The sequence below is a fragment of the Herpailurus yagouaroundi genome, unplaced genomic scaffold, assembly GCF_014898765.1.
Source record: "Herpailurus yagouaroundi ecotype Mexico unplaced genomic scaffold, PumYag 100, whole genome shotgun sequence".
NCBI lineage: Eukaryota > Metazoa > Chordata > Mammalia > Carnivora > Felidae > Herpailurus > Herpailurus yagouaroundi.
Window position 1 is genome coordinate 8,506,558 of NW_024412391.1, and position 24,376 is coordinate 8,530,933.

The 24,376-nt window shown below is 37.0% G+C and overlaps 1 protein-coding gene across 6 annotated transcripts in view; it reads right to left on the reverse strand.

Moving 5' to 3' along the window:
- Positions 1-24,376, reverse strand: part of UBN2 (ubinuclein 2) — a 92,926-nt gene that overhangs the window by 44,751 nt on the left and 23,799 nt on the right. For 5 of the 6 annotated variants that reach the window (XM_040471826.1, XM_040471822.1, XM_040471823.1 and 2 more), the window contains exons 3-8: positions 18,713-18,814; positions 14,884-15,021; positions 13,899-14,002; positions 11,370-11,859; positions 6,392-6,462; positions 883-1,012 (exon numbers count right to left, since the gene is read on the reverse strand). In XM_040471826.1, coding sequence (XP_040327760.1) covers positions 883-1,012; positions 6,392-6,462; positions 11,370-11,859; positions 13,899-14,002; positions 14,884-15,021; positions 18,713-18,814 — 1,035 coding nt within the window. The remainder of the gene's footprint in view (positions 1-882; positions 1,013-6,391; positions 6,463-11,369; positions 11,860-13,898; positions 14,003-14,883; positions 15,022-18,712; positions 18,815-24,376) is intronic. The other variant, XM_040471824.1, reaches the window with a different exon arrangement.

Here is a 24,376-nt window from a genome sequence, read left to right on the forward strand (position 1 = left end):
GCCAAAGTCAGATGTTCAACTGACTGAGCGACCCACGTGCCCCTCGTATGTACTTTTAATTCCATCAAATACCTTTATTAATAGAAAAAAAAATGTCCTTTCTTGTCTTAAACTGCATTATTTCCTATTACTTGCAAGTTACAAATATTTAAAAAATAAATAATCAAATAAATCATAAGGGAAAAATCATCAGGCAGTGAAGGTACTGAAAACCACCTTATATGGAAGTGAAGGAGGGGACATAATACAAGCTTTCAAAAACATGAAAGCCATGAAGGTGACAAATAATTAGGTTTATGAATGGACTCAAAGGTAGAATCAGGACCAATAGGGTGGAAAGCACCTGGATATGTCTCAGTGCACAGAAGAACTTTCTGATATTATAATGAAATAAGTTTCTGACCATTGGAAGCATTCAAACTTAGATAATTACTTGGTGGTGTTTTAGGGGAGAAGAATCTAGCAAAATATGGATGATTACACACAAAAAAATCTCCAAGTTTACACGTAACCCTGTGATTCTTTCTCAGTTTTTGTAACGTAGGCATGAACAAATCTGTACAGATCCATTTCAGTAATAAGAAAACCGAGTTATAAATCTATCAGACATTTGTTGAGGGCAAAGTTGTATCACCTGTGGAACTGACATTAATTTACCAGTCCAGGAATCTACGCCTTAGGAAACATTCTCGTCTAGCCTTTTCAACTGTTGAGAAGTAATTTTTTTCAAGAGATTTTCTATGCCTTTAATAATCTCCTATGGTTATTCAATACATACAATTAAGAGTATAAAGCAACTAATATGCAAAAGCCCCAAATAGAAACTAGTCTCTTTATAGGTTATAAAACTCCAGATACGGATATTATTGTTCCTCTTCTTACCTGGACGTTGAGATGTAACTTCTTTAGACGTTTCACCAGTGTTTCTTTATTGCATGGCACAAAAGCTTCAAGATGGGAGTAGACACCACTACGAATGACAGGGCCTAATTCCTGTAGCTGTAACTCAATGCTGAACAAAAACAACAACAAATAAATAGTACAGAATTTCTTTTAGGTACTAATACATAAGCAAGGAGGTAAAAGCAATGACTCTTCTCTCGTTTTATCTTTCCACGATTTCCTAGACAGTATTTTTCAAGGAAAAAAATATACAGAGAATTTATATAAACATAAGTAGTCTGGTGACTAATTTTTTGATGAACAGGGACAAAGCCTACATTTTTGGGTAAAGCACAGGAACTCCATTATTAACCAAAACCTCATTTCCTCAAAGAGATAGATATTCACATCCCCTCTCCCCCCACCACAATTGCTAAGCTAGAGAGTCACATAGTTTCAATGAGTTCTTAGAATATTTTTTCCTTAGAGGTGTCTGAAAAAATTGCAGATCCAGAAGAGGTAAAGCTCTTCTGGCTACACATACAGACTGTTTTATCCATTTGTCTCCCTTATTATGCCTGCCTTGCACAAATTAGATACTTAATAGTTGGCTCAATTTATTCCAATTCTTCAGTTCCTGTTTCCATTTATAAATTAGTTTTTTAGATCAAAAATAAATTGTTATAAGGGTATTTAGCCTAATAGTTATTTAAAGAAGGGGAAAAAAAAAAAAAAAAGGAAAAGAGTTTTAACAGCCACCATATTCCCAGCTGGACAAGTCTACCACGAAATAACGGAGGTTTCTCCCAAGATGGAAGACACTAAATCTGGCAGCTGCTATTGTAGGAAGATAGGAACAGATGCTAATTTGAAGGCCAAGACTGAACTGGAGCTCTTGGCAACAAACTACATCCAAATCATCACATTCTATGATAGGACAACGTATAGATAGATTTAATAAATAATTCTCATAAATAGATTCAGTTAACAGCTTTTGGGGAAGAAACCCTGCCTATCAAATATATCCATCACTTAGGGGCGCCTGGGTGGCGCAGTCGGTTAAGCGTCCGACTTCAGCCAGGTCACGATCTTGCGGTCTGTGAGTTCGAGCCCCGCGTCGGGCTCTGGGCTGATGGCTCAGAGCCTGGAGCCTGTTTCCGATTCTGTGTCTCCCTCTCTCTCTGCCCCTTCCACGTTCATGCTCTGTCTCTCTCTGTCCCAAAAATAAATAAACGTTGAAAAAAAATTTTTTTTCAAATATATCCATCACTTAGAAGATACACTGCAAGTTCAGAAACAGTGAAATGTGGAAAACTATGCTCTTAGCATTGGCAAGAGAAAACGCGTGGTATTAAAGAAGTCAAATACAATATACAAATAGAAAAATGTTTAGGCTCTATAAGAACCAGAAGGTCAAATGCACAGGATCATATGGGAAACAACCATTACTGTCATGAGTTCTGTGTATAAACATTTGGTTAAATAAATTATGCGTGAAGCTTTATTAAAAGTCTAGACTCTGGGTAGGATGCTTTCTATGCTTGCCCTGTTATTAAACGGTAGTTGAGGCTGAAAATAAAATAGAAACTCCAAGTAGTAAGAGATTTCAATTAAGAATAGATTGACTCAGTGACATACTTAAAAAAATAAGTGGTTTCCAAAGAGGGCGAAACTCGAAAACAGGAAGAACTGACTCCCTGCTGCTAAGCCAATACTAGGGAAAAATCAGAGAAGCATATTAACCCTTAAGGTTACAGACTATACTGGTCTATCACAAATATATACAAAATCCTACCTGACAGCAGTATATTTTAAACACACATCCCTCATACAGTTATTTATTTTTTTTCCTAAGAATTACAATCTTCTAAGGTCTTAAGAAGGATCTGCAGATGACTAAAAACACATGCCAATCAAAGTTTGAATTTCAGGTATTTTCACATTTCAGAAAAATAAAGGTTCTCCCAAAGCAATGAACTTTCCTGAGTCTGACCCCTTCTCTCTACCAGGTTTCTTGTCTTTTCTTTCCTTCTTTATGTAAAGTCTGTCCCCAAAGCAGATATCCATGCAAGAATGTTACAATGACTGGGTCTCAACCCTCTGATAATAAATTATAAGCATGAGATTACTACAGGCTCTAAATGGATAAAAATATACTGGGACCACCTGCTGATAATGCACTGGAGGACAAACACTGGATTTCCTGAGTATATAAGTTTGAAACCCACTTTTATACCCCCATCTGTATGTACAAGGCTCTCATTTGCCTCTGAAGAAGGCTCAAAGAAACACAACATAGGAATCCACAGCTGAAGAAATGGCCAACTTTATAAAAAAGATTCTTCTGGCTCAGGAATGCTTAGTCTTACCTATATTTTCACACAAAATTCTAGAAATACAATCATTTCACCATAACTGATACATAAATAAATCTTCCCATCCCATCAACTCCCTCTTTTTAATAACTGTTTTTTAAGTAAGCTTTACACCCAATGTGGGGCTTGGAATCTTGACCCCAAGACCAAGTCACATGCTCTATCAACTGAGCCAGCCAGGCACCCTTCTCCCTCTTTTTAAAAAACAGAATACAGGGGCTCCTGGGTGGCTCGGTCAGTTAAGCGTCCAACTTTGGTTCAGGTCATGATCTCGCGGTTCCTGAGTTCAAGCTCCATGACGAGGTCTCTGCTAACAGCATGGAGCCTGCTTTGGATCCTCTGTTTTCCTCCCTCTCTCTGCACCTCCCCGGCTCATGCTCTCTCTCAAAAATAAACATTAAAAAAAACCCAACAAAACAGAATACATATCTAAGTCAATCAGTTTAAAAACACTAGTAAAAGAAAACCTAAGTCCAAATAAATTCGGAATCTAGTAAATTTCTTTTTTTCTTTTAATTTTTTACTGTTCATTTATTTTTGAGAGAGAGAGAGAAAGAGCACACGAGCAGGGGAGGGACAGAGAGAGTGGGAGACACACAATCTGAAGCAGGCTCTAGGCTCTGAGCTGTCAGCACAAAGCCCAATGCGGGCTCAAACTCACAAACCATGAGATCGTGACCTGGGCCGAAGTCAGACGCTTAACCGACTGAGCTACCCAGGCGCCCCCGGAATCTAGTAAATTTCTTGAATTTTTCCTCAACTATTTCAGATACTCTACCAATACTATCCATATAACAGAACCACTGAAACTAGTAACTGAAGAAAGACTTAGGGAGCAGTAACCCAAACTGAAAATTGAAAATTTATTTTATAGCAAGAATTCAAAAGATCCCTCCTTCCCTGAATGACTTTATTCAGATGGGCTGGTTCTAGTGTTACCTAAAGAACGCCTGGTGTGGCATAGGTTAAAGATGTGGTTCCAAGTTCGTTTTTCCAAATGCAAAGTAATCCCTCAAGAGAGTTAAGGAAAGCTGTGGCAGAGGATCAACCCCCTCACTTGGTAACTTTCCTTTATGTCAGAGAGGGTGAGACAGACAGACCAACTGATAAGTCTATTCATACTGAGATTCAAAAGTCAATACTCATTCATGAGCTCCTTAAAGGAGCATCTAACAATGAGATGGCAGACAACAGGGCTCACCGCAAGTGTCCACTGGGATTGGTAGTACCTTCCTAGAGCATCTGTTGAACAGAACTCAGGTTGGATTGAGATCACAGGCAAAGAGCATTAAGATGTTAGCAATGTCTGCTTGAGGTAAAGGAGGAAATGGGGAGGATCAAGTCGGCATGCTGTATATTTATTGATCCAAGTCAAACTCAATTAGGCAAAAAGAAAAAGCGTTCCCTATTCCAATAAACTTACCTCCCTTTCTCCCCATCATAAAGAAGCAATGGTGAGGCAGAGCCAATACATGTGAATCATTTCATGGGAATTTACTACTCAAAATAATCACATGCCATATGCCCTTAGAAGATCAACTCAGTCCAAAGAAATCAGGGATATTTAGGAAAGTGGGAACAGAGGCCAGGGGGCATAAATAAGTGACTAAAAGGGAAAAAAAAAAACAAACTCTGAGCACTAGGGCTTGTAGAACTGGAGGCACACTCTGTGAAATAAAAATAGGGCTCCAAAAAAATTACAGGATTTAAGACAGACATGGAGAGATTAAGAGGAGTCTGCTGGGGCTGGTGGGGGCATCTGGCTGGCTCAGTGGGTAGAGCATGCGACTCTTGATCTTGGGGTCGTGAGTTTGACCCCCACATTGGGTGCAGAGATTACTTAAAAAAAGAAAGAAAGAAAGAAAGAGCAAGAAAGAGAGAAGCCTGTTCATGGAATGTTGATATTCTGCTTATTTGAGATGTTAGGTCCCAAGGATGGTCCTTTGTTTCTCTCAGGAGAGAAAAAGAGGGTCCCTCTTACAGAAGAGTAAAATAAAAAACAATGGTCTCAGTCACAGGAAAAGGACCTGCTCTAGTAAACTTAGGGCTCTCAAGTGGCAAGAAAAAGAAGAGCTAGTCAGATTCCTGACTGTGGAATCTGGGACGGCTCTGATGAGTAACGGTTACACTCTTCATTGAATCTGGGGTGAAAAGGGAGCCAGGTAAAAGGATCTGGTGCAGACAGGAAACATTTGCCTTGCTTCCAGGCAGACAGAATCAGTCTGAAAATCCCTGGCTAAAATGAAGAACAGGAACAAGAAATTCCTGTCACCATACCAGTGGCATACTAGGTTAGGTTTTTCACGGGTCCATGAGGGACCAGAAAGATCTTTTAAGTATTCCAGAGAAAAGAGAGATTGTACTTAATTAAAAACAGTTATCAAAACAAACCAATCCATCATCTTTTATATGAGAAACTACCTTCATTGTATATTTAAAAGACAAGCCTCACACACAGTAGTGGAAACACTCCTTGTTTCTTTGTATATAACACTACTGAACCACTAAGAGCAGGCATACATCATTTTCGCGAAAGAGGAGTAACATGTGCTGTTTTCTCCAGGATTGTTTTTTTGCCCAGTTCTGCTTGCAGCAATTAATTACACACTCAAATGCTATAACCAATGGTCAGAATTCACAAGCCGTTAGGTTTATAAGGACAGCTTAGCTGGCCACAAACTTAGAATGTGCAGCTTTGTTAGTATCAAACTCCAGCTGAGAGTAAAAACTGTCACTAATCTCAATACAATCTGTATCATATGTCGGCCTGCAGCCTCCCCCTCCCACTCTTCCCTTTCTCTTCTCCACACTGCCTCTCTCCTACCTCACAACCAGAATTTCTTCTTTCAACCATACTTTCCATTTGTCTCCAAATGTCTGTCTACAACCTTGCTAGATACCAATGGAATTATTTTTCCCAAGTCTGAATGAAAATAGAAGGAAAATATACCAAAATTAATATGACCACTCAGAGCTGTTCCAGAAAGACACTTTCATAGGAAGTGACAAAAAAAATACATTTAAATCTAAAATAGTATTCAACCTGTAAAGTTGTAATCAACTATTGTTTTAAATGAGTTCTTAAAGTTTAAATAATTTTTTAGGTTTTTTAATCAAAGAAGAGAATTACTTACTCCAGAAGAATATTATTCATATCCTGTGTAAAGAATTTTTTCCTTCCTTCTTCATCAAAAAGTTTGGCAGCCTAGAGAAACATAGGATTGTCAATACCGCTTTCAACACATTATTTGTTTCCATATCTATTTAGGAAAGAATAAGCTTCTAAAGGGTAAGGCTACTGTGATTTACTTCCCTTTGGATCATCCATACTCAGTTTAGTACCTGACATGAGTAGGCAATTACAGAGTGTTGAAACAAATTTAGCCTATATACCACTGTTTTCTATTATATCTGTACTTAATTTTTCTCAATCTTTATAAATTAACAAAATTATACATACAAGACTTTAAAAATTTTTTTTCTTGTTTTAATTTTGAGAGAGAGAGAGACAGGGAGACAGAGCATGAGCAGGAGAGGGGCAGACACAGAATCCGAAGCAGGCTCCAGGCTCTGAGCTGTCAGCACGGAGCCCTACGCAGGGCCCGAACCCATGAACCGTGAGATCATGACCTGAGCTGAAGTCAGATGCTCAACTGACTGAGCCACCCAGGCATCCCAAATACAAGATTTTTTCGTGCTTTGAGTATCTTGTGCATTTTGACTATCCATTGCTTTATTAATTACTGCTGTGATCTCCAACATAACAGAAAGCAGATGGCTCACTTTCTACAGACACTGTCTACAGAAGATCTGTCTGATATACTCTATTTTACACACATTATCATGTTTAATCCTCATAACAGCCAATGACATTGGTATGACAGCCCCCATTATACAAACAAGGAACCTAAATCTGTCAGAGGGTTACATGGCATGCCCCCAATCACACTACTTTTTTTTTTTTTTTTAATCCCGCCTCCTTCTCCCTCCCAAATCACACTACTTAATAAGTGGTGGATCCAGGACTCAGACCACAAGCCTTCTGATTTCAATTGTGCAACATGACCATGCCGTACAAAGATACTCAGCTAACTGCAGCCAGTCTAGGTTCTACCTAATTACTAATAACAAAAAAATTTAGCCAAGATTATTATCAAGGGAGAAGCAAATATTAATGCCATGAGCTTAAGAATAATATTTTCATGATTATTGTCACCTTAACCAGGTGCCCAGAAACTAAGGGTACAAACCAAGACACTCTACCATAAGCAAAATTTACTGGGAAAATCACAAAGGATGTAGTTGAGATCCATGAGATGGAAATCAAGAAATCTGATCTAATAATCTGAGCAAGCCATATGCTGACCATGTCAACCCATCAAGTTATTTGACAGTTTTACATGTAATAAATAGAAGAAAATTTCTAAGATGTGCCTTAGTACTTATTAGAAAGAATGAAAACTGCGTATATGCAGCAGGCAGAAATACATGAAAGCTGTAAGGAAAACTAAATGTCAAGAAAGAGAATCAAAAAAAGTCGAGAAGGTGAACAGTGGAAGAATATTACAAAGTAAGAAAAGAGTCATGAGAAGCAACTCCTTATCATACAGACATAAGCATATAAGCCAAGGATGAAATCTCACTTCCTAAAGAAAAAATACCATCTCATATTTCTTTTTTTTAAGTTTATTTATTTACTTTTAGAGAGAGAAAGCATGCACGAGCGGGGGAGGGGCAGAAAGAGATAGAGAGAGAGCAGAGAGAGAGAGAGAATCCCAAGTGGGCTCCGTGCTCTCAGTACAGAGCCCAGACACGCGGCTTGAACTCACGAACCGTGAGATCATGACCTGAGCCAAACTCAAGAGTCGGCTGTTTAACCAACTGAGCCACCCAATCACCCCTCCATCTCATATTTCAAAGAAAAAATAGAAGTCACAGATACCAGTAAGTGAAATCAAACTTCTTATTGATAATTTCCTACCAATGGAACAGATATATTAACCCTGGCAGGGCTACCACAGAGACAATAATTTTTGGTATGGAAGACAATGCTTTTACAAGATCATAACACACTCATTACTAATCAGTTTTGTTTCTTAAGTGAGAATCAACGGCATATAACACAGAGGCACAGTGCCTGCTACAGAGCTCCAGGGTTCTGCCTTCAAATCATGACTCAGACACTTAAAAATTATGTGGCCTTGAGCAAAGCATTTAAACCTTTTGAACCTTGGTTTCCTCGTCCATTAAACGGAAGAACACTACGTACGTCACTGGACTGTGGGAGGACTAGACTGCACAGTAAGTGAAGCACACTGAGCGCAGTCACAGGGCTGCCTCCTGACTGGTAACTGCTCTGGGACACCCAGCAGTACCGTCCGTGCTCAGGACAGAGTACAAGTTTTGCTAAATGAACAGCAGCTATTATTATTAATTACATCTTGAAAAATGTGGATCGCATCACTAAGTACTTTTTCAAATTTAGAAGAAACTAAAGATTTTAGGAATGGGCAAAATGGCAGAGCAAAAAGCCCATACTTTGGATTGTAGTTAAATTTCTACCACTTACTACTTGTGTGGACCTGACCAAGCTATAACCTACCTCAAGTTTCTGAACCATAAAAAAGAAATGAGACCCATACTTCCTACACAGAGTAGCTAAAAAGGTTAAATAAAAAACCCATTTATTGCCGAAACTATAGAAACTGTATACTTTTCAAAAAATAAGCACAGAAAATAGCAAAAGAATGAAAACAAAGGAGGAAGTAATAAAACAGAATAAAAAAGAAAATGACAAAGATCAATTACATAATTATAACAACTAGAAGAAGTTAAAATCATTTGTTAAAGGAAAAAGATTCAAATGAGGTCCAGAAACAAATTTCCATTTTTATGCTGCCTTATAAGAGAAAGAGCTAAAATAAAGAAAATCAAAGAGGTTGAAGGTAAATGATAAGAAAAGCTATACTATGTAAAAATAAAAAGTCCACAGTAAATCAGACAAAACTAAATTCAAGATGAAAGGCATTAATAGCACAAAAAGTCACCTCCAAATGATAATTATCACAAAAAAGATCTAGTCATCAAGAATTTTATGGGTCAAACACCACAGCATAGAAATAAACAAAGCAAAAACTATGGTAAACACAAGCTATAACCTAAGAAACACTAGCAATAAGGGCGCCTGGGTGGCTTAGTTGGTTAAGTGTGAAATTTTCTGCCTCTCTCGCCTGGTCACGCTCTCTCTCTCAAAATAAATAAACATTTTAAAAAGATTTTTAAAAAGAAATATTGGCAATGAGATACTTTAACACACTTCTCTAGGGGCGCCTGGGTGGCTCAGTGGGTTAAGCGTCAGACTTCAGCTCAGGTCATGATCTAGCAGTCCATGAGTTTGAACCCCACATTGGGCTCTGTGCTGACAGCTCAGAGCCTGGAGCCTGCTTTGGATTCTGTGTCTCCCTCTCTCTCTGCCCCTCCCCTGCTCATGTTCTGTCTCTCTCAGTCTCAAAAGTAAATAAAAACATTTTTTAAAAAGTTAAAAAAAAAATAACACACTTCTCTAAGTCCTGGACTAATGAAGTTCATTAAAATAAAATAAGGGTAACTAAATTAACAGGGAATTACAATTAAGTCACAAGTTTAGAAGAAATGCTAAAGAATGAAACAGAAAAAATAACAGAATTACTAAATAAAATCTGTGGGCCAGTTACTGAAAAAATTAGATAAATCTAATTACTCCCCTAATCAGATATTTAAATTTTAGGAGAAGTTAAGAGAAATAAATACAATAAAAAGATTATTAGTAAATTTTAAAACATGACTTAAATTGGATTACACTAATCCTAGGAGAAACAAGTTTTGAACAGTCCATACATTACAATCCCATTAATTATTTTTCATAATAATATAACATTTGCAAATGCATGGATTAAAATCCAAAAAAATACATAGTTAATAGTGGTTACCTCTGTTGGGGGGTGAATGAATGTCAGATTATGGGGAATCTTTCCATATGTATGAAATACATATTTGGTGTTTTGGGGTTTTAATTTATTTTTTTAGTAATCTCTACACCCAACATGGGGCTCAAACTCAAGACTCCGAGATCAGGAGTTGCATGCTTTTCTGACTGAGCCAGTCAGGTGTTCCTGAAATATGTTTTGTATTGTGTGTTTTACTTTTCTAGTCAGGGAAAAAAGGGGACTAAAATATGGCATGGGTTCAAATATGGCACGGGTTCAAATCCTCAAGTAATCAAGAAGGGCATTTTAAGCTAGATTTGGCGTGTTATTTTTAGTCAAAATACTATCTCCTTGAGATTAACTGGGTAAGTGTGATGACATTTATCTGGATTTGCAGCTAGTTAAAGATTATGAATCCAAGCCAATCTAGAGTGGTATCTAATGTGACATGCTAAAACCTCAGCTCTCAAGTACTAGTGGGAACAATGCATGCTTACTAAGGGTGCTGATTAGCTACAAAGGACTAGTTGGAAAATCAACTATAAAAAAACCGGATGTCAATACAGTCTGGACCACGTTCAGGTACACTCCTGCAGTGTTACTATTTGCCCCCACCTTTCCTCTGTTGTGTTTACATGATTTTCTTTTACAATAAAAATTATATTTATGAAAACTGTAAGTTGAAATAATAAAACAATCACCCATATCATGCTATAACTATAGCTACACCTACTTCTACTTAAAATCAAAGGCCTATAGGGGCGCCTGGGTGGCGCAGTCGGTTAAGCGTCCGACTTCAGCCAGGTCACGATCTCGCGGTCCGTGAGTTCAAGCCCCGCGTCAGGCTCTGGGCTGATGGCTCGGAGCCTGGAGCCTGTTTCCGATTCTGTGTCTCCCTCTCTCTCTGCCCCTCCCCCGTTCATGCTCTGTCTCTCTCGGTCCCAAAAATAAATAAATGTTGAAAAAAAAAAATTAAAAAAAAAAAATCAAAGGCCTATAAATATAGCCAATGCCTGAAAGGAAATACAGAAAATTAAAAATTGTTTATATGGGTGTTGGGATTGTGGGTTCATATTTTTGCCTTATAAAAAGCATTTATTGTTATGTTTGTGCGGCAAATAAGAAACAAGGGAATCATTACACTTACTACACGGAGGTCTTCGATGCGTTTTTCAAGAAGGACAGGCAGACCCTCTGGGAGTGTAGGCACCACCTTGGGCATAACCTGAGAGGCATAGGTTGGCTGGGTGGTGTTTCCATTCTCTCCCCCTGACTCAGAGAGGGGGCTACCATCAGAAGCAGCATCCAGTAATCTGTCAAAGTCGAAATCATCTAGCATTTCTAGGGCATTTTCAGCTTCCCGAAATAGTTCATGTTCATTTGTGCCAACAAAAATGGGGAGGTCTGGATCAGCAGTGTTCAGATTTAAGTCCGAGACATCACTTCCCAATGCTACGGCAGTGGAGGGGGTCTTATTCAGAGAGGACGTCGTTAAGTTCACTGGGACTTTGGGGTTAGGCTCCTTCTTCAATGCATCCTTCTCTTTCTGAAATTTTCGTATCATGGCAGCTAGAGAAAGAGAATCTTTATAACGTTTCTTCTTTTTTTCAGACTTGTGTGAATTTAGAGCCACAACTCTGTGAAGAAAAAAGGGGTCAGTTAGGCTGTGTAGGATTTTACTTTAAAGCCCGTGTAAATAAGGAGGCACAGATAATCAAAACGGTCATTTCATGGGTGGGAAAGCAAATTTCTTCTTACATCATCCTTTTACAACAGCACCTTCATCATCATCTGGACTCACTTGGGAAAGGTCAAAAGGCAAATGGCCACCAGAGTGAAGAAAACAAAAGGACAAAAGTCAACAGAAAGAAACAAAACTGAAGGTAACTCAGGATTATTAAAGTCTATGAAGTCAAACTAACTACTCTTTTTGGAATGTTCACATTCTTTAGCACATCTATAAAGTAGTCACCTAAAGAATTAACCAAGTAAAGAAATGCACTTATGAGGTGTGTGGGTGGCTCAGTCGGTTGAGCATCTGACTCTTGATTTCAGCTCAGGTCATGATCTCAGAGTCATGAGATCGAGCCCCGAGTGAGGCTCTGCGCTGGGCATGGAGCAAGCTTAAGATTCTCTCTCTCCCTCTCCCTATGCTCCTTCCCTGCTTCTGTGCAAGTGTGTATGTGCACATGCACGAGAGAGAGAGAGAGAGAGAGAGAGAGAGAGAGAGAGAGAGAGAGAAAGAAGAAAGAAAGAAGGAAGGAAGGAAGGAAGGAAGGAAGGAAGGAAGGAAGGAAGGAAGGAAGGAGGAAGGAAGAAAGAAAAGAGAAAAAAGAAAAAAGAAAAAAGAAAGAGAGAAAGAAATGTACTTGAGAAAACAGAATTGCCTTATAAGTAACCAGAGAAGCTCACACAGTACACCTTCAAACTGGTACCCCAGGTGGTTTGTGCTACAAACTGCCAAAGAAATATAAAATCTTTCTAGACCCTATTCTGCCACTACCTTCTGATCATTTTCACCTTCCATTCTAGGAACAGCCATGTGAGGCAATCACATATGTGTGATTTTCTAGGACAACTTTCTCCCTATAGGAACCATGCGGGAAAGGTGTCTCAGTGTAGTTAACACTTTCTCTAGAAATCTTTTTTACGTTCTATGGCATACACGCTTCTAGGTGCACTACAGAATCGAAACTATCACTTGTGCCTTGAGGGCAGGCCCGGGGTTTAGCTACTGTTATATACTCCGAAACCAGAACAATGCTTAGTATATAAAAGGTATTTAATAAGTGTGTGTTGCATGAATAAGCCACAGATTTCAGAAAATAACAAATTCATTAAAAGGCATTAAAGAAATTTACTTGTAAATAATGAGAATTTAAAACATGCATTAGTAATATATATATGTTTTTTCTTAATTAATGATTCAAGGTTCACTAAAATCTCATGCTTAGGAGAGCATAAATACCTCCCTACATCAAGCTTTTGAATACTGATAGCCCAAAGTTCAGATGTACCTCCCCTGGTGAGGAAGGGAAGAAAATCCAGCCTGTCACAGTTTCTGTCCCTTGGTTCTCCAAAAAAGGGCCATGGAAAAGTAAGACCAACTGGTAATTTTATGGACGTATGTTACAAACATTTCATTCTTATGACTTCAGTCTTTCGAGAAATTCTACTTGGTATTTAGAGGTGATATCATTACCTAAAGTCACAGGTGTTAAAGAAGAGCTAAATAAATGACTTTTTAAATACTAAAACAACTATAAATCATTCACACATAGACTACTGCCAGTCCTCAATCCCCAGGCATCTAATAAGTTTAGTTTTTAAGACAAAAAGATGAAAACAACTTGCTCAACGTTTATACCATCTTTTCAAACTGGTTCTTGTTGGTAAAAAATTTTAACGACCAAAATACTTAATGAACTAATTTGTAAATCTGATCTAAAACACCATGAGTCTCTAAGATGACAAAGCCTTTTATTTTTTAATAAAAACTTATACTTAATACATATTAATATTATTAAAATGTAAGTTAATGGTCATTGACACTTTTAAATATAGTATTAAATTAGTCCCAGCTAAGCTGGGTTAATGAATGCTAAATAGATCTTTCCAAAAGGGCAGCTAGTCATGCTCTGACCCTAGTTCCCTTGGGGTGTTTAATTTTACATACCCCAGTTGTTTGGGGACTTTTTTCCTTGGTTTCTTCTCCTTTTCCCCTTCCTCTTTCCTCTTCCGCTTCTTCATCTCAATATCATCTTCTTTTATTTTGGGAATCTGCAAATGATAAAGAAAGTATCGCTTAACAGAGGATCAATGCTTTACTCGCTAGATTAGTGATCTAGCATCTAGGGCAGTGTTTTTTCTCAAAGTTCAGTGTGCATTAGAAATGCTTGTTAAAAATGCAGACTCGGGGCGCCTGGGTGGCGCAGTCGGTTAAGCGTCCGACTTCAGCCAGGTCACGATCTCGTGGTCCGTGGGTTCGAGCCCCGCGTCAGGCTCTGGGCTGATGGCTCGGAGCCTGGAGCCTGTTTCCGATTCTGTGTCTCCCTCTCTCTCTGCCCCTCCCCCGTTCATGCTCTGTCTCTCTGTCCCAAAAATAAATAAAAAAACGTTGAAAATAAATAAATAAATAAATAAATAAATAACGTTGAAATAAAAATAAAAAAAATAAAAATGCAGACTCTTGGGGTCTATGAGTACTACCTGTTTTTGTTTTTGAGTACTGCCTAGTTTTTAACAAACATTTTGGTGATTCTGGCACAAGTCAGTCTTTGGATCACGCTTCAAGAAACACCTAAGGACACACTATTCACTTCCTAAAACCATATATATCTTAAATAGAATTAGCTGTCTCAGGAAAGCTAATGTCTACACCAAGTCTTAACCTATCCTAGAAACTTACCCTTATCCCCCAAACAGTAGATTATTATACCACATATGGAGAGAGAAGTCTTAAAAGAAAATACAATTACATATGATGTAAATATCAATTTTTCCCTTTATCTACATAGCTTTACTTCAAAGCAGGTAAATAACTACAGATTTATTAAACAATGGTTAGCATTTTACTTTTTCTCATATCCACAAGTAAATTCAAAAAGTATACCGTATTTACTGAACACTCTCATTACCATTGCAGTGTTGGATAAACTCACTTTGGGGGGCTTGTGCTTTTGGTTGTCTGTAATATCTTCTTCTTCAGTATCTGAAGCTTGGCGAAACTGCAGAGTGCCAGTGTTGATGTAAAAGCCTCCATATTTTGTTGTTAGAGAAGCAGGAACTAATTCGTCATACTATATTTAAAATAAAATGTTTCAGATATATCCCATTATTAATTCTACAAGTACATCAAAGAAATCCATAAATCCTAACTACAAAACTGACTGCAATGAGGATGTTTGTGGAATAAATTTAGAAAAAGTTAGTATCTAGGATAAAAATGAGCCCAGAGTACTCAGTATATATATATAAAGAAAGGAAATTCTGGAATAATGAAGCAAATCCTCAGTATATCCATCATCTGCTGAGAAAAATTTAAGGATCACTGCTACTATTCTTAATGACAAATTTTTTTTTCAAACCTTTATTTATTTTTTAGGTGATCTCTATGCCCATTGTGGGGCTCGAACTCGCCACCCAGAGATCAAGAGTCGTATGCTCTACTGACTGAGCCAGGCAGGTGCCCCAAAGACAAATGATTCTGATGAGAAATTGAAACAAGTTAAAATAGATGACTAAACATACAGAAAAGGAATAAATTTCATTTCCTACCATATCAGTATATAATTTTATTCATAAGATTATAAATAACAAAGTTATTTCTTATGTCTTAGCTCTAAGCTTTTAAATGAAGAAAATTGTTTAAAAGTTTAAAACATAAAATAACATATGTGTTTAAAAACGCAACAGAAAAATAACTGCCCAGTTCAGTAAGCATACACTATAATGAGCCAGGTACTTTGCCTGGATCAAGAGATGCAAATTGTCTAAATTAGATAGAAGGTCTGACCTAAAATAACACTTAAGCTGATGTCCTCTAAGCTTGGATTTTTAAAGTTTATCATTTCTCACCTGATGAAAATGGACAAAAGCAAACATTAAATGAGGGTCAATCTTAACCAAATGATGGGAGTCCATAGTGGCTGAGAAAAAAGGAGCGAGTTACTTATCTAATAGAAGCAAGATACCTGCTACCTAAGGTCCCCAGAACTCTACTTTATAGGTTCTTCATATTTTATATTTTTAAGAAAGGCAGATTTTAAGCAGATCCTTTGCACTGGACAAGGAATATAGGGAATGTACTAGTTACTGTAAGAACATTAAGGCTACATGCAAAAGTTTTTGCTTTTAACCTGTATCCTTTTAAATTAAATGGTAAATAGAAAAAGAATTTCCAGTTTAATCATACTGAGTCAAAAAAAGGAATGAATCCCTTTCCTGTTGCTTCAGTTGACGGGCTACTATAAAGATCTATGGGTAAGACCTTCAGAAAGGGTCCGGTACTATCTGTAAGCAAAGGAGTGAAGAGAAAGAATTAGAAGTGAAAAGACTTTGTAGTAATTATTTTGGAAATGTGTAACTGTGACAAACATTACTTTTTGCTTACACTGCTTTATAATTTACAATGCTTCTTCATATAAATTATTTCACTTGGCCCTCCTGATACCTTTGTGAGGCAAAAAAGGCGTTTTATAAGTGAAAACCAAATTTAGAGAGGATAAGAACCCCCAGAGTAATTTTATAAGCTTATGGTAGAGGCTCTGGCTGTATCCCAAACCATCCACTACATCATGCAGTGGGAAACACATTCATCACCACGTTACATAGCAACATGGGTGTGTTCAACATCGGTCTGCTGCAGTGTTTCCTAAGCTCTCCCTATCAGAACACTCTCCAGGAGAACAAGCTCTTTATGCATATTTAATTTAGCCGTCCGAGTAGAATGTGTTAAGAGGCAATGGAACGCTGAACTTGAGAATCAGAAGGCCTGGATTTAGATCCTTTGCCAATGATTAGCAATTGTGACCCAGAGGAAATCACTTAACATGGATATCTTGGAGTTGTCTAACAGTGACAACATCACTTATTTCACAACGTTCTAGTGAAATTTACAAGAGACAAACTAAATAAAAGTGTTATTCATGCCTGGTATTATTATTTATTAGTAAATAAAGAAAAACATTTTCTTTCAGTCTTCACAAAACGTGGCAGCATAAGTGAGACTAAAAATAATCTTTAAAAGCATTTATTTTCAGGTATTTATAAGTGGTACATGATTCTGAAAATTAATTAGAACCAGATTATTTTCACTATCAAATAATTACAAACAGTGAAAGCTTACAATCAATGAAAAGAACAGAAAATCATTTGGTTGGATAATAATTGTCTTATGTCTGAATTATCTCATAAGGACCCAATAATCTGTAAGAATAACAATACAAAATTATTTTGCGAGTCAATAAACAACCTGTAATCTAGTTCAATTTCCTCTTACTAAACAGGAACCTACCTTGTCCTCTAAATGTCAGCAACTAATAAAATAATTTTTGTTCAACAACTTTTACATACAAAACTTACCCTTATTTATTAAGGCAGTACTTTTCAAATTTTTTTCACCACAACCCAAGTGGGAAATATGTTACACATCAAATCCCAGTGTGTACACACACACATAAAAAAAACTCACATAATCTACTATGATTTACTATGATAGCTCCTATTCTATTCTACTTCACTTTTGTTAAAAATGCTGGCCACACTCTCTAAAGTGATATGTAATCCAATTATGGGTTGCAAAAGTCAGTATGAAAAACACCATATTCAAATATTCTGACTGTAGCAGAGAAAACTGAGCAATGCTAAAAGATTTGTCTAGAAATCTTTAGAAACCGAGTTGAGTCTAGAATCTAGGAATTTTGACTTGTATTTCAAATCAAGGTCAAGACTTTTAAAAACATCCCATGCCCTAATCTACAAAAAGGTTTGTCAACCTTTCTGGTAATAAGAAGGCTTCTCTACTCCAAAGGGCATTGCCAAATTTTACTCCTATAGAACAGGCTGCCTGGTATGGTAAACCAGTTTATGTCAGAACACTGAAACAACTCAGGGTATCCAGTATGCCTCCTGCTGGAAGTTCTATGATTCTCCTACCACTATATGCCTTATCATCATCTATACAACCAAGCACTGTAGTAACAGGAAAAAGAAATACTAATTTGTGGGTAGTACTACAATGTTTACCTTGGTGTCCCTTTCTGTGTATTCTAAGTAATCACTGAACAATGCAGAGGATGCCATAAGTCCAGGGTTTGTTTAGATTTCTCCAGTGCACTGAGAAGAATGTAAGAACATACACCTTACCTACCCCCAAACACAATATGCCTGCATTTGTTTGCTATGTGATCAATGGATTGTTATAGTCCTTAAATGCTCTCCTAAATTCCTCTTCATTTTATAAAAGAAAGAAGATTCCAGGGAAAAAGCTGTAGGGCTTGGAACAAAACAGATAGGGTTTGATAAAGGCTGGCATTCAATCACCACCACTGTACTAAGGCTTGGCAGTAATGAAAAAATGAAGCACATTTTAAAGATGCCTGCCAGATTAACTTCAACCCAGCAGCTCCAATCTTCAAATTCATATGGGTCTCATCTGGAAGCCATTTGAAATTACACCTACCCAAGTCTGGGAATATCAATACAAATTCAAGATGTAAATACCCTTAATGAATAAACCCCACTGCTAGAAATTTATCCTGTACATACATTTGCACTCTCTAATGATCTTACATAGTTATTCAAGTACACAAAGATAAACGTACACAGATGCTCAGCTGTTCATAAGCACATAAAAAAGTAGAAACAATTTAGATGGACATCAATAGGGGATTAGTTAGTAAAAACAAATACTGAACTATTTTAGTAACTTTATCCTTGACTTCTATCCCAAACAAAGAATTGCTGCTATATTAAAGATACATTACTCACAGCCTCTGAGTTATCAATAAATGGGTCTGTCTCATCATAGCCAAAGCCTATATCAATTAAATCTTGTAGCCGATCCTTCCGGTGTTTACGGGGTTTCCCACCCTGCAAAGAACAGATACGTTAGACTGATATCAGTACTCATGCGGTTTCCATAAACTTTAAAAGTACCTATCAGAAGAACTCTAAATAATTTCTGTAGATAATCCCCCCTCCAAGAAGTTGAATTGAAATCCCCCACCCTTTGAATATAAGTTGTGCTGAGGGACTTGCTCCCAAAGAATAGAGTATGAAAGTGAGGAGACTAATTATAGTGAAAACCTGGCCAACATGACCTCGGCCAGGTGATCAAGTTCAACATCAACACGGTAAGTCATGTTGATAGCATGTACTCTTGATACGATATGATAAAAATGGCACCTTTGTGGTCTTCTCTCAAAAGCCTATAATCCGAGCTATAGGTTCATCATGAGAAAAACAACAAACAAACTAAACTATGTCCCATTAAGGGATATTCTACAAATAACTAACCAGGATTCCTCAAACTATGAAGATAATTAAAAACAAGGGAAAATCTGAAAAACTGTCAGAGTTTAGATGAGTCTAAAGAGATGTAATGACTAAATGTGATGTAGTATCCTGCATGGGATCCAGGAACTAAAAAAGGGCACTAGGGGAAAACTAGTAAAATCTGAATAAAATGTGGAGTTTAATTAATAGTAATATACCAAAGTAGGTTTGTTAGCTGTAACAAATCTACTGTATAGATATCATCATTCATAATATGTCATAGGAGAGAGTGGGTGAGAACTATATGGGAAGCCTTTATTATCTCTGCAACTTTTCTGTAAATCCAAACTATTCTTAAAATTATTTTTTTAAACACCACAGGAATTGGCTCAGAGCCTGGAGCCTGTTTCTGATTCTGTGTCTCCCTCTCTCTCTGCCCCTCCCCCGTTCATGCTCTGTCTCTCTCTGTCCCAAAAATAAATAAACGTTGAAAAAAAAAAAATTTAAACACCACAGGATTATACACATCGGACATACAAGAAAATGAAACACGAGTGCATGCAAAAACCGGTGAGTGTGAATAAGGACTGAAGGCTCGTTAATTGTAGTGTGCCAATGTCAATCTTCTAGTCTTGATAACTCTAGTTATGTAAGATATTACCACTGGGAGAAACTGGGTGATTGGTACAAGGGACCTCTCTGTATTGTGTGTGCAACTTCATGTGAGTCTACAATCTCTTCAAATAAAAAGTATTTTAGGGACACCTGGCTGGCTCAGTCAGCAGAGTGAATGACTCTTGTTTGTTTGGGTTTTTTTGTTATTGTTTTATTTGAGAGAGTAAGGGACAGAAGATCTGAAGCTAGCTCTGTCCTGACAACAGTGAGCCTGATGTGGGCTTTAACTCAAGAACCTCGAGATCATGACCTGAGCCCAAGTCGGTTGCTCAACCAGCTGAGGCACCCAGGAGCCCAGAGCTTATGACTCTTGATCTCTGGATTGTGAGTTCGAGCCCTACGTTAGGTATAGAGATTACTTAAATAAACAAACAAACAAAAAAAAGAAAACAAAAACAAAAAAAATTTTTTTCTTGAAAGAAAAAAAATGTTTTTTTAAAGTAAAACAACAACAAAATAAAAAGAACCAGTTAGTATACATTCCATTATTCATGTCATACTTTCAGGAGGTTTTAACTGGTTGATTACAGTTATAAAGAAAACATTCTACGTAAGGTATAAATGGTACATGTACGGTAAATGGTATAGATAAGCTTGTTTTAAGGAGTTTAAGTGGACAGAAAACCTAATACTATTGTGGCACTGCTGAAACAAGTGTTTAGTTTAGTCTCCAAAACTCATTTTAGATATTCAACCATACTCACTCAAATTTAACTACTCTAAGTATCATCCTAACACCTCCATGACCCCTGATTTTTTTACTGAAGTGGGTCATGAGTGAGAAGATGCTCAGAAAGAGGAGAGAAAACACTAAGTGGTAAGGATTCTGCCTAACATGCTACCACTGAGCCAGAGTAAGTCCAGCAGAAAGCATGGGATGCAAGATGTAAATCTCTTATTCGGTTTCAATTCTCAGTGAATAGCTCTCAATGGAAAGTGTGATTCTAACAGTGAAAGATGGATAAGTTTTGTGCAACACTGCCCTTAAACAAAAGCAAACTGCTCTAGCTTATTTCCACGCAAAGAAATAATCTATTCCAGTGATTCAGGGAAAAAATGGTTATGCTGGACTTGCTGAGAAGTCACCAACATGGTGACATCCTTTTCTAAGTAATTTGTAAAAGTAATCCTGATTCAATGTTATATTTTTATTACACCCAGATGTTAAAAAACCGAACCCCCATAAGCTGTAACTTCATTGTATGCTTTTCGGTGACCAAAACAGCCCTGTTACTATACCACTACCGCCAAGAAAGTCATTACAGTGTGAGATAAAGTAGCAGTTCCCGTATTTTTAGATTTTTACAATTAGGTAAATTTTAAAAACAATTTTGGGGACCAACACAAGGTGGCAACCCTTCTCCCCCCGCCAACCCCCAAATAAAGCCATTATAGGGCATAATCTCAGAACAACAAAAATCCTTCTCAAGAAATACTAGTTCGCAGGGGCGCCTGGGTGGCTCAGTTCAGCGTCCAACTGCGGCTCAGGTCATGATCTCACAGTTTGTGGGTTCAAGCCCCGCATCAGGTTTTGTGCTGACACCTCAGAGCCTGGAGCCTGCTTCGGATTCTGTGTCTCCCTCTCACTCTGCCCCTTCCCTGCTGGCTCTCTCTCTCTCAAAAATAAATAAAAACATTTAAATTTTTTTTAAAAAAAGAAAATCAAAGGAAATACTAGTTGACATTAAACATATACACACATAACATATATATATATATATATATATATATACACACACATACACACATATACACAGCATGTGTGTGCTTATATACGACACATGTAATAAATGGTTCTTATTTTTTTCCATTTGCCAGGTCTGCAAACTGGGACCCTTACAACTAGTTTATAGAACTACAGTTAGAAGCAGAAGTTAAAAAAAAAAAAAAAAAAAGACAAACAGAATGAGGTATTTCTAGGATAGTTACATACATGCAATTAAGCATGAGGGACTATTTCACCCAAAAACCAGAGAGAACTCTAAAGAGAATATAAAAATGCACAGATACATGAAAACTAATATAAAAATATACTATATTTTTATACTATATAAAAAATATAAAAACAAATGAAGAATATTAACCCTGTTACATATTAAATATATTTAAAGTTATGAGAGTTAACAACATAATAAAGGCCATATATGATAAACCTACAGTTACCATCATATTCAGTGGGAAAATATGGAGACCTTTACCCTAAGGTCAGGAACAAGATAAGGAAGTTCACACTCACCACTTTTACTCAACATAGTACTGGAAGTCCTAGCCACAGCAATCAGAGAAGAAAAAGGAATAAAAAGCATCCAAATCAGTAAGAAGTAAAACTTTCACTATCTGTAGATGGTATGACACCACATATAGAAAACCCCAAAGACTCCACCAAAAAACGACTAGACCTAATAAACTAATTTAGTAAGGTCTCAGGATACAAAATCAACTTACAGAAATATACTGCATTTCTATACACTAATAATGAAGCAGCATAAAGAGAAATTAAGAAAACAATCTCATTTACAATTGCATCAAAAATAATAAAATACCAAAGAATAAACTTAACCAAGGAGGTAAAAGACCCATACTCTGGAAACTATAAAACACTGATGAAAGACACTGAAGATGACACAAATGAAAAGATATGCCTTGCTCATGGACTAGAAGAACAAGTATTGTTAAAATGTCCATACTACCCAAAGCAATCTACAGATTTAATACAATTCCTTTCAAAATACCAAAAATATGTTTCACAGAACTACAGTAAACAATCCTATAATTTGCATGGAACCACAAAAGACTCTGAATGGCCAAAGCAATCTTGAGAAAGAAAAACAAAGCTGGAGGTATCACAATCCCAGATTTCAAGTTATACTACAAAGCTGTACTGATCAAAACAGTATGGTACTGGCACAAAAACAGACACATAGATCACTGGAACAGGATACAAAGCCCAGGAAAAAATCTCACAATTATGTGACCAATAATCTTCAACAAAGGAGGCAAGAATATGCGGTGGGAAAAAGTCTCTTCAACAAATGATACTGGGAAAACTGGACAGCAATATGCAAAAGAATAAAGCCGGACCACTTTCTTACACCATACACAAAAATAAACTCTAAATGGATCACAGACCTAAATGTGAGAGCTGAAATCTTAAAATCCTAGAAGACAGCACAGGCAGTAGGTCTCTGACATTGTCCATAGTAGCATTTTTCTAGATATGTCTTCTGAGACAAGGGCAACAAAAGCAAAGATAAAATACTGGGACTACATCAAAATTAAAAGCTTCTGCATAGCCAAGGAAACAATCAACAAAACAAAACAAAAAACAACCTACTGAATGGGAGAAGATATTTGCAAATGAAATTATACAACTCAACACCATAAATAAATAAACAAACAAACAAATAAATAAATAAAACAAATAATCCAATTAAAAAATAGGCAGATGACACGAACAGACATTTCTCCAAAGAAAACATCAAGATGGCCAACAAACACGTGAAAAGATGCTCAACATCACTCATCGTCGGGGAAATGCATATCAAAACCACAATGAGATATCACCTCACACCTGTCAGGATGGCTAAAATCAAAAACACAAGAAACAACAAGTGTTGGCGAGGGTGTGGAGAGAAAAGAACCCTTGTGCACTATTGGTGGGAATGCAAACTGGTACAGACACTGTGGAAAAGAGTATGGGGGCTACTCAAAAAATTAAAAGTAGAATTACCATATGACCCAGCAATTCCACTACTGGGTATTTACCTAAAGAACATGAAAACATTAATTCAAAAAGATGTATGCACCCCTATGCCTACTGCAGCATTATTTACAATAGCCAAATTATGGAAGCAGTCCAAGTGTCCAATGACAGATGAATGGATAAAGAAGATGTAGAGAGTGCGTGTGTGTGTGTGTGTGTGTGTGTGTGTGTGTGTACATACATACATATGCTGGGATATTATTCACCCATAAAAAAGAATGAAATCTTGCCATTTTCAACCACGTGGATGAATCTAGAGAGTATAATGCTAAGTAAAATAAGTCAGAGAAAAACAAATGCCATATGATTTCACTCATATGTGGAATTTAAGAAACAAGACAAATGAACAAAGAGAAAAAAAGAGACAAACCAAAAAACAGACTCTTAACTTTACAGAACAAACTGATAGTTACCAGAGGGAAGGAGGGTGGGGGGATGGGTGAAATAGGTGAAGGGGATTAAGAGTCCACTTATCTTGATGAGCACTGAGTAATATATAGAATTGTTGAATCACTGTATTGTACTCCAGAAACTGATATAACACCATATGTTAACTATACTGGAATTAAAATTTAAAAATTAAGTTACAAATAAAGTTATGGGAGTTAAAATCAACATACCAGGAATGTAAGAATAAACATAAATCAACAACAATGTTCAGAAACCTATCCTAGTAGGTAAGAATTTAACATGAGAAAGGCGGCATTACAACTCAACAG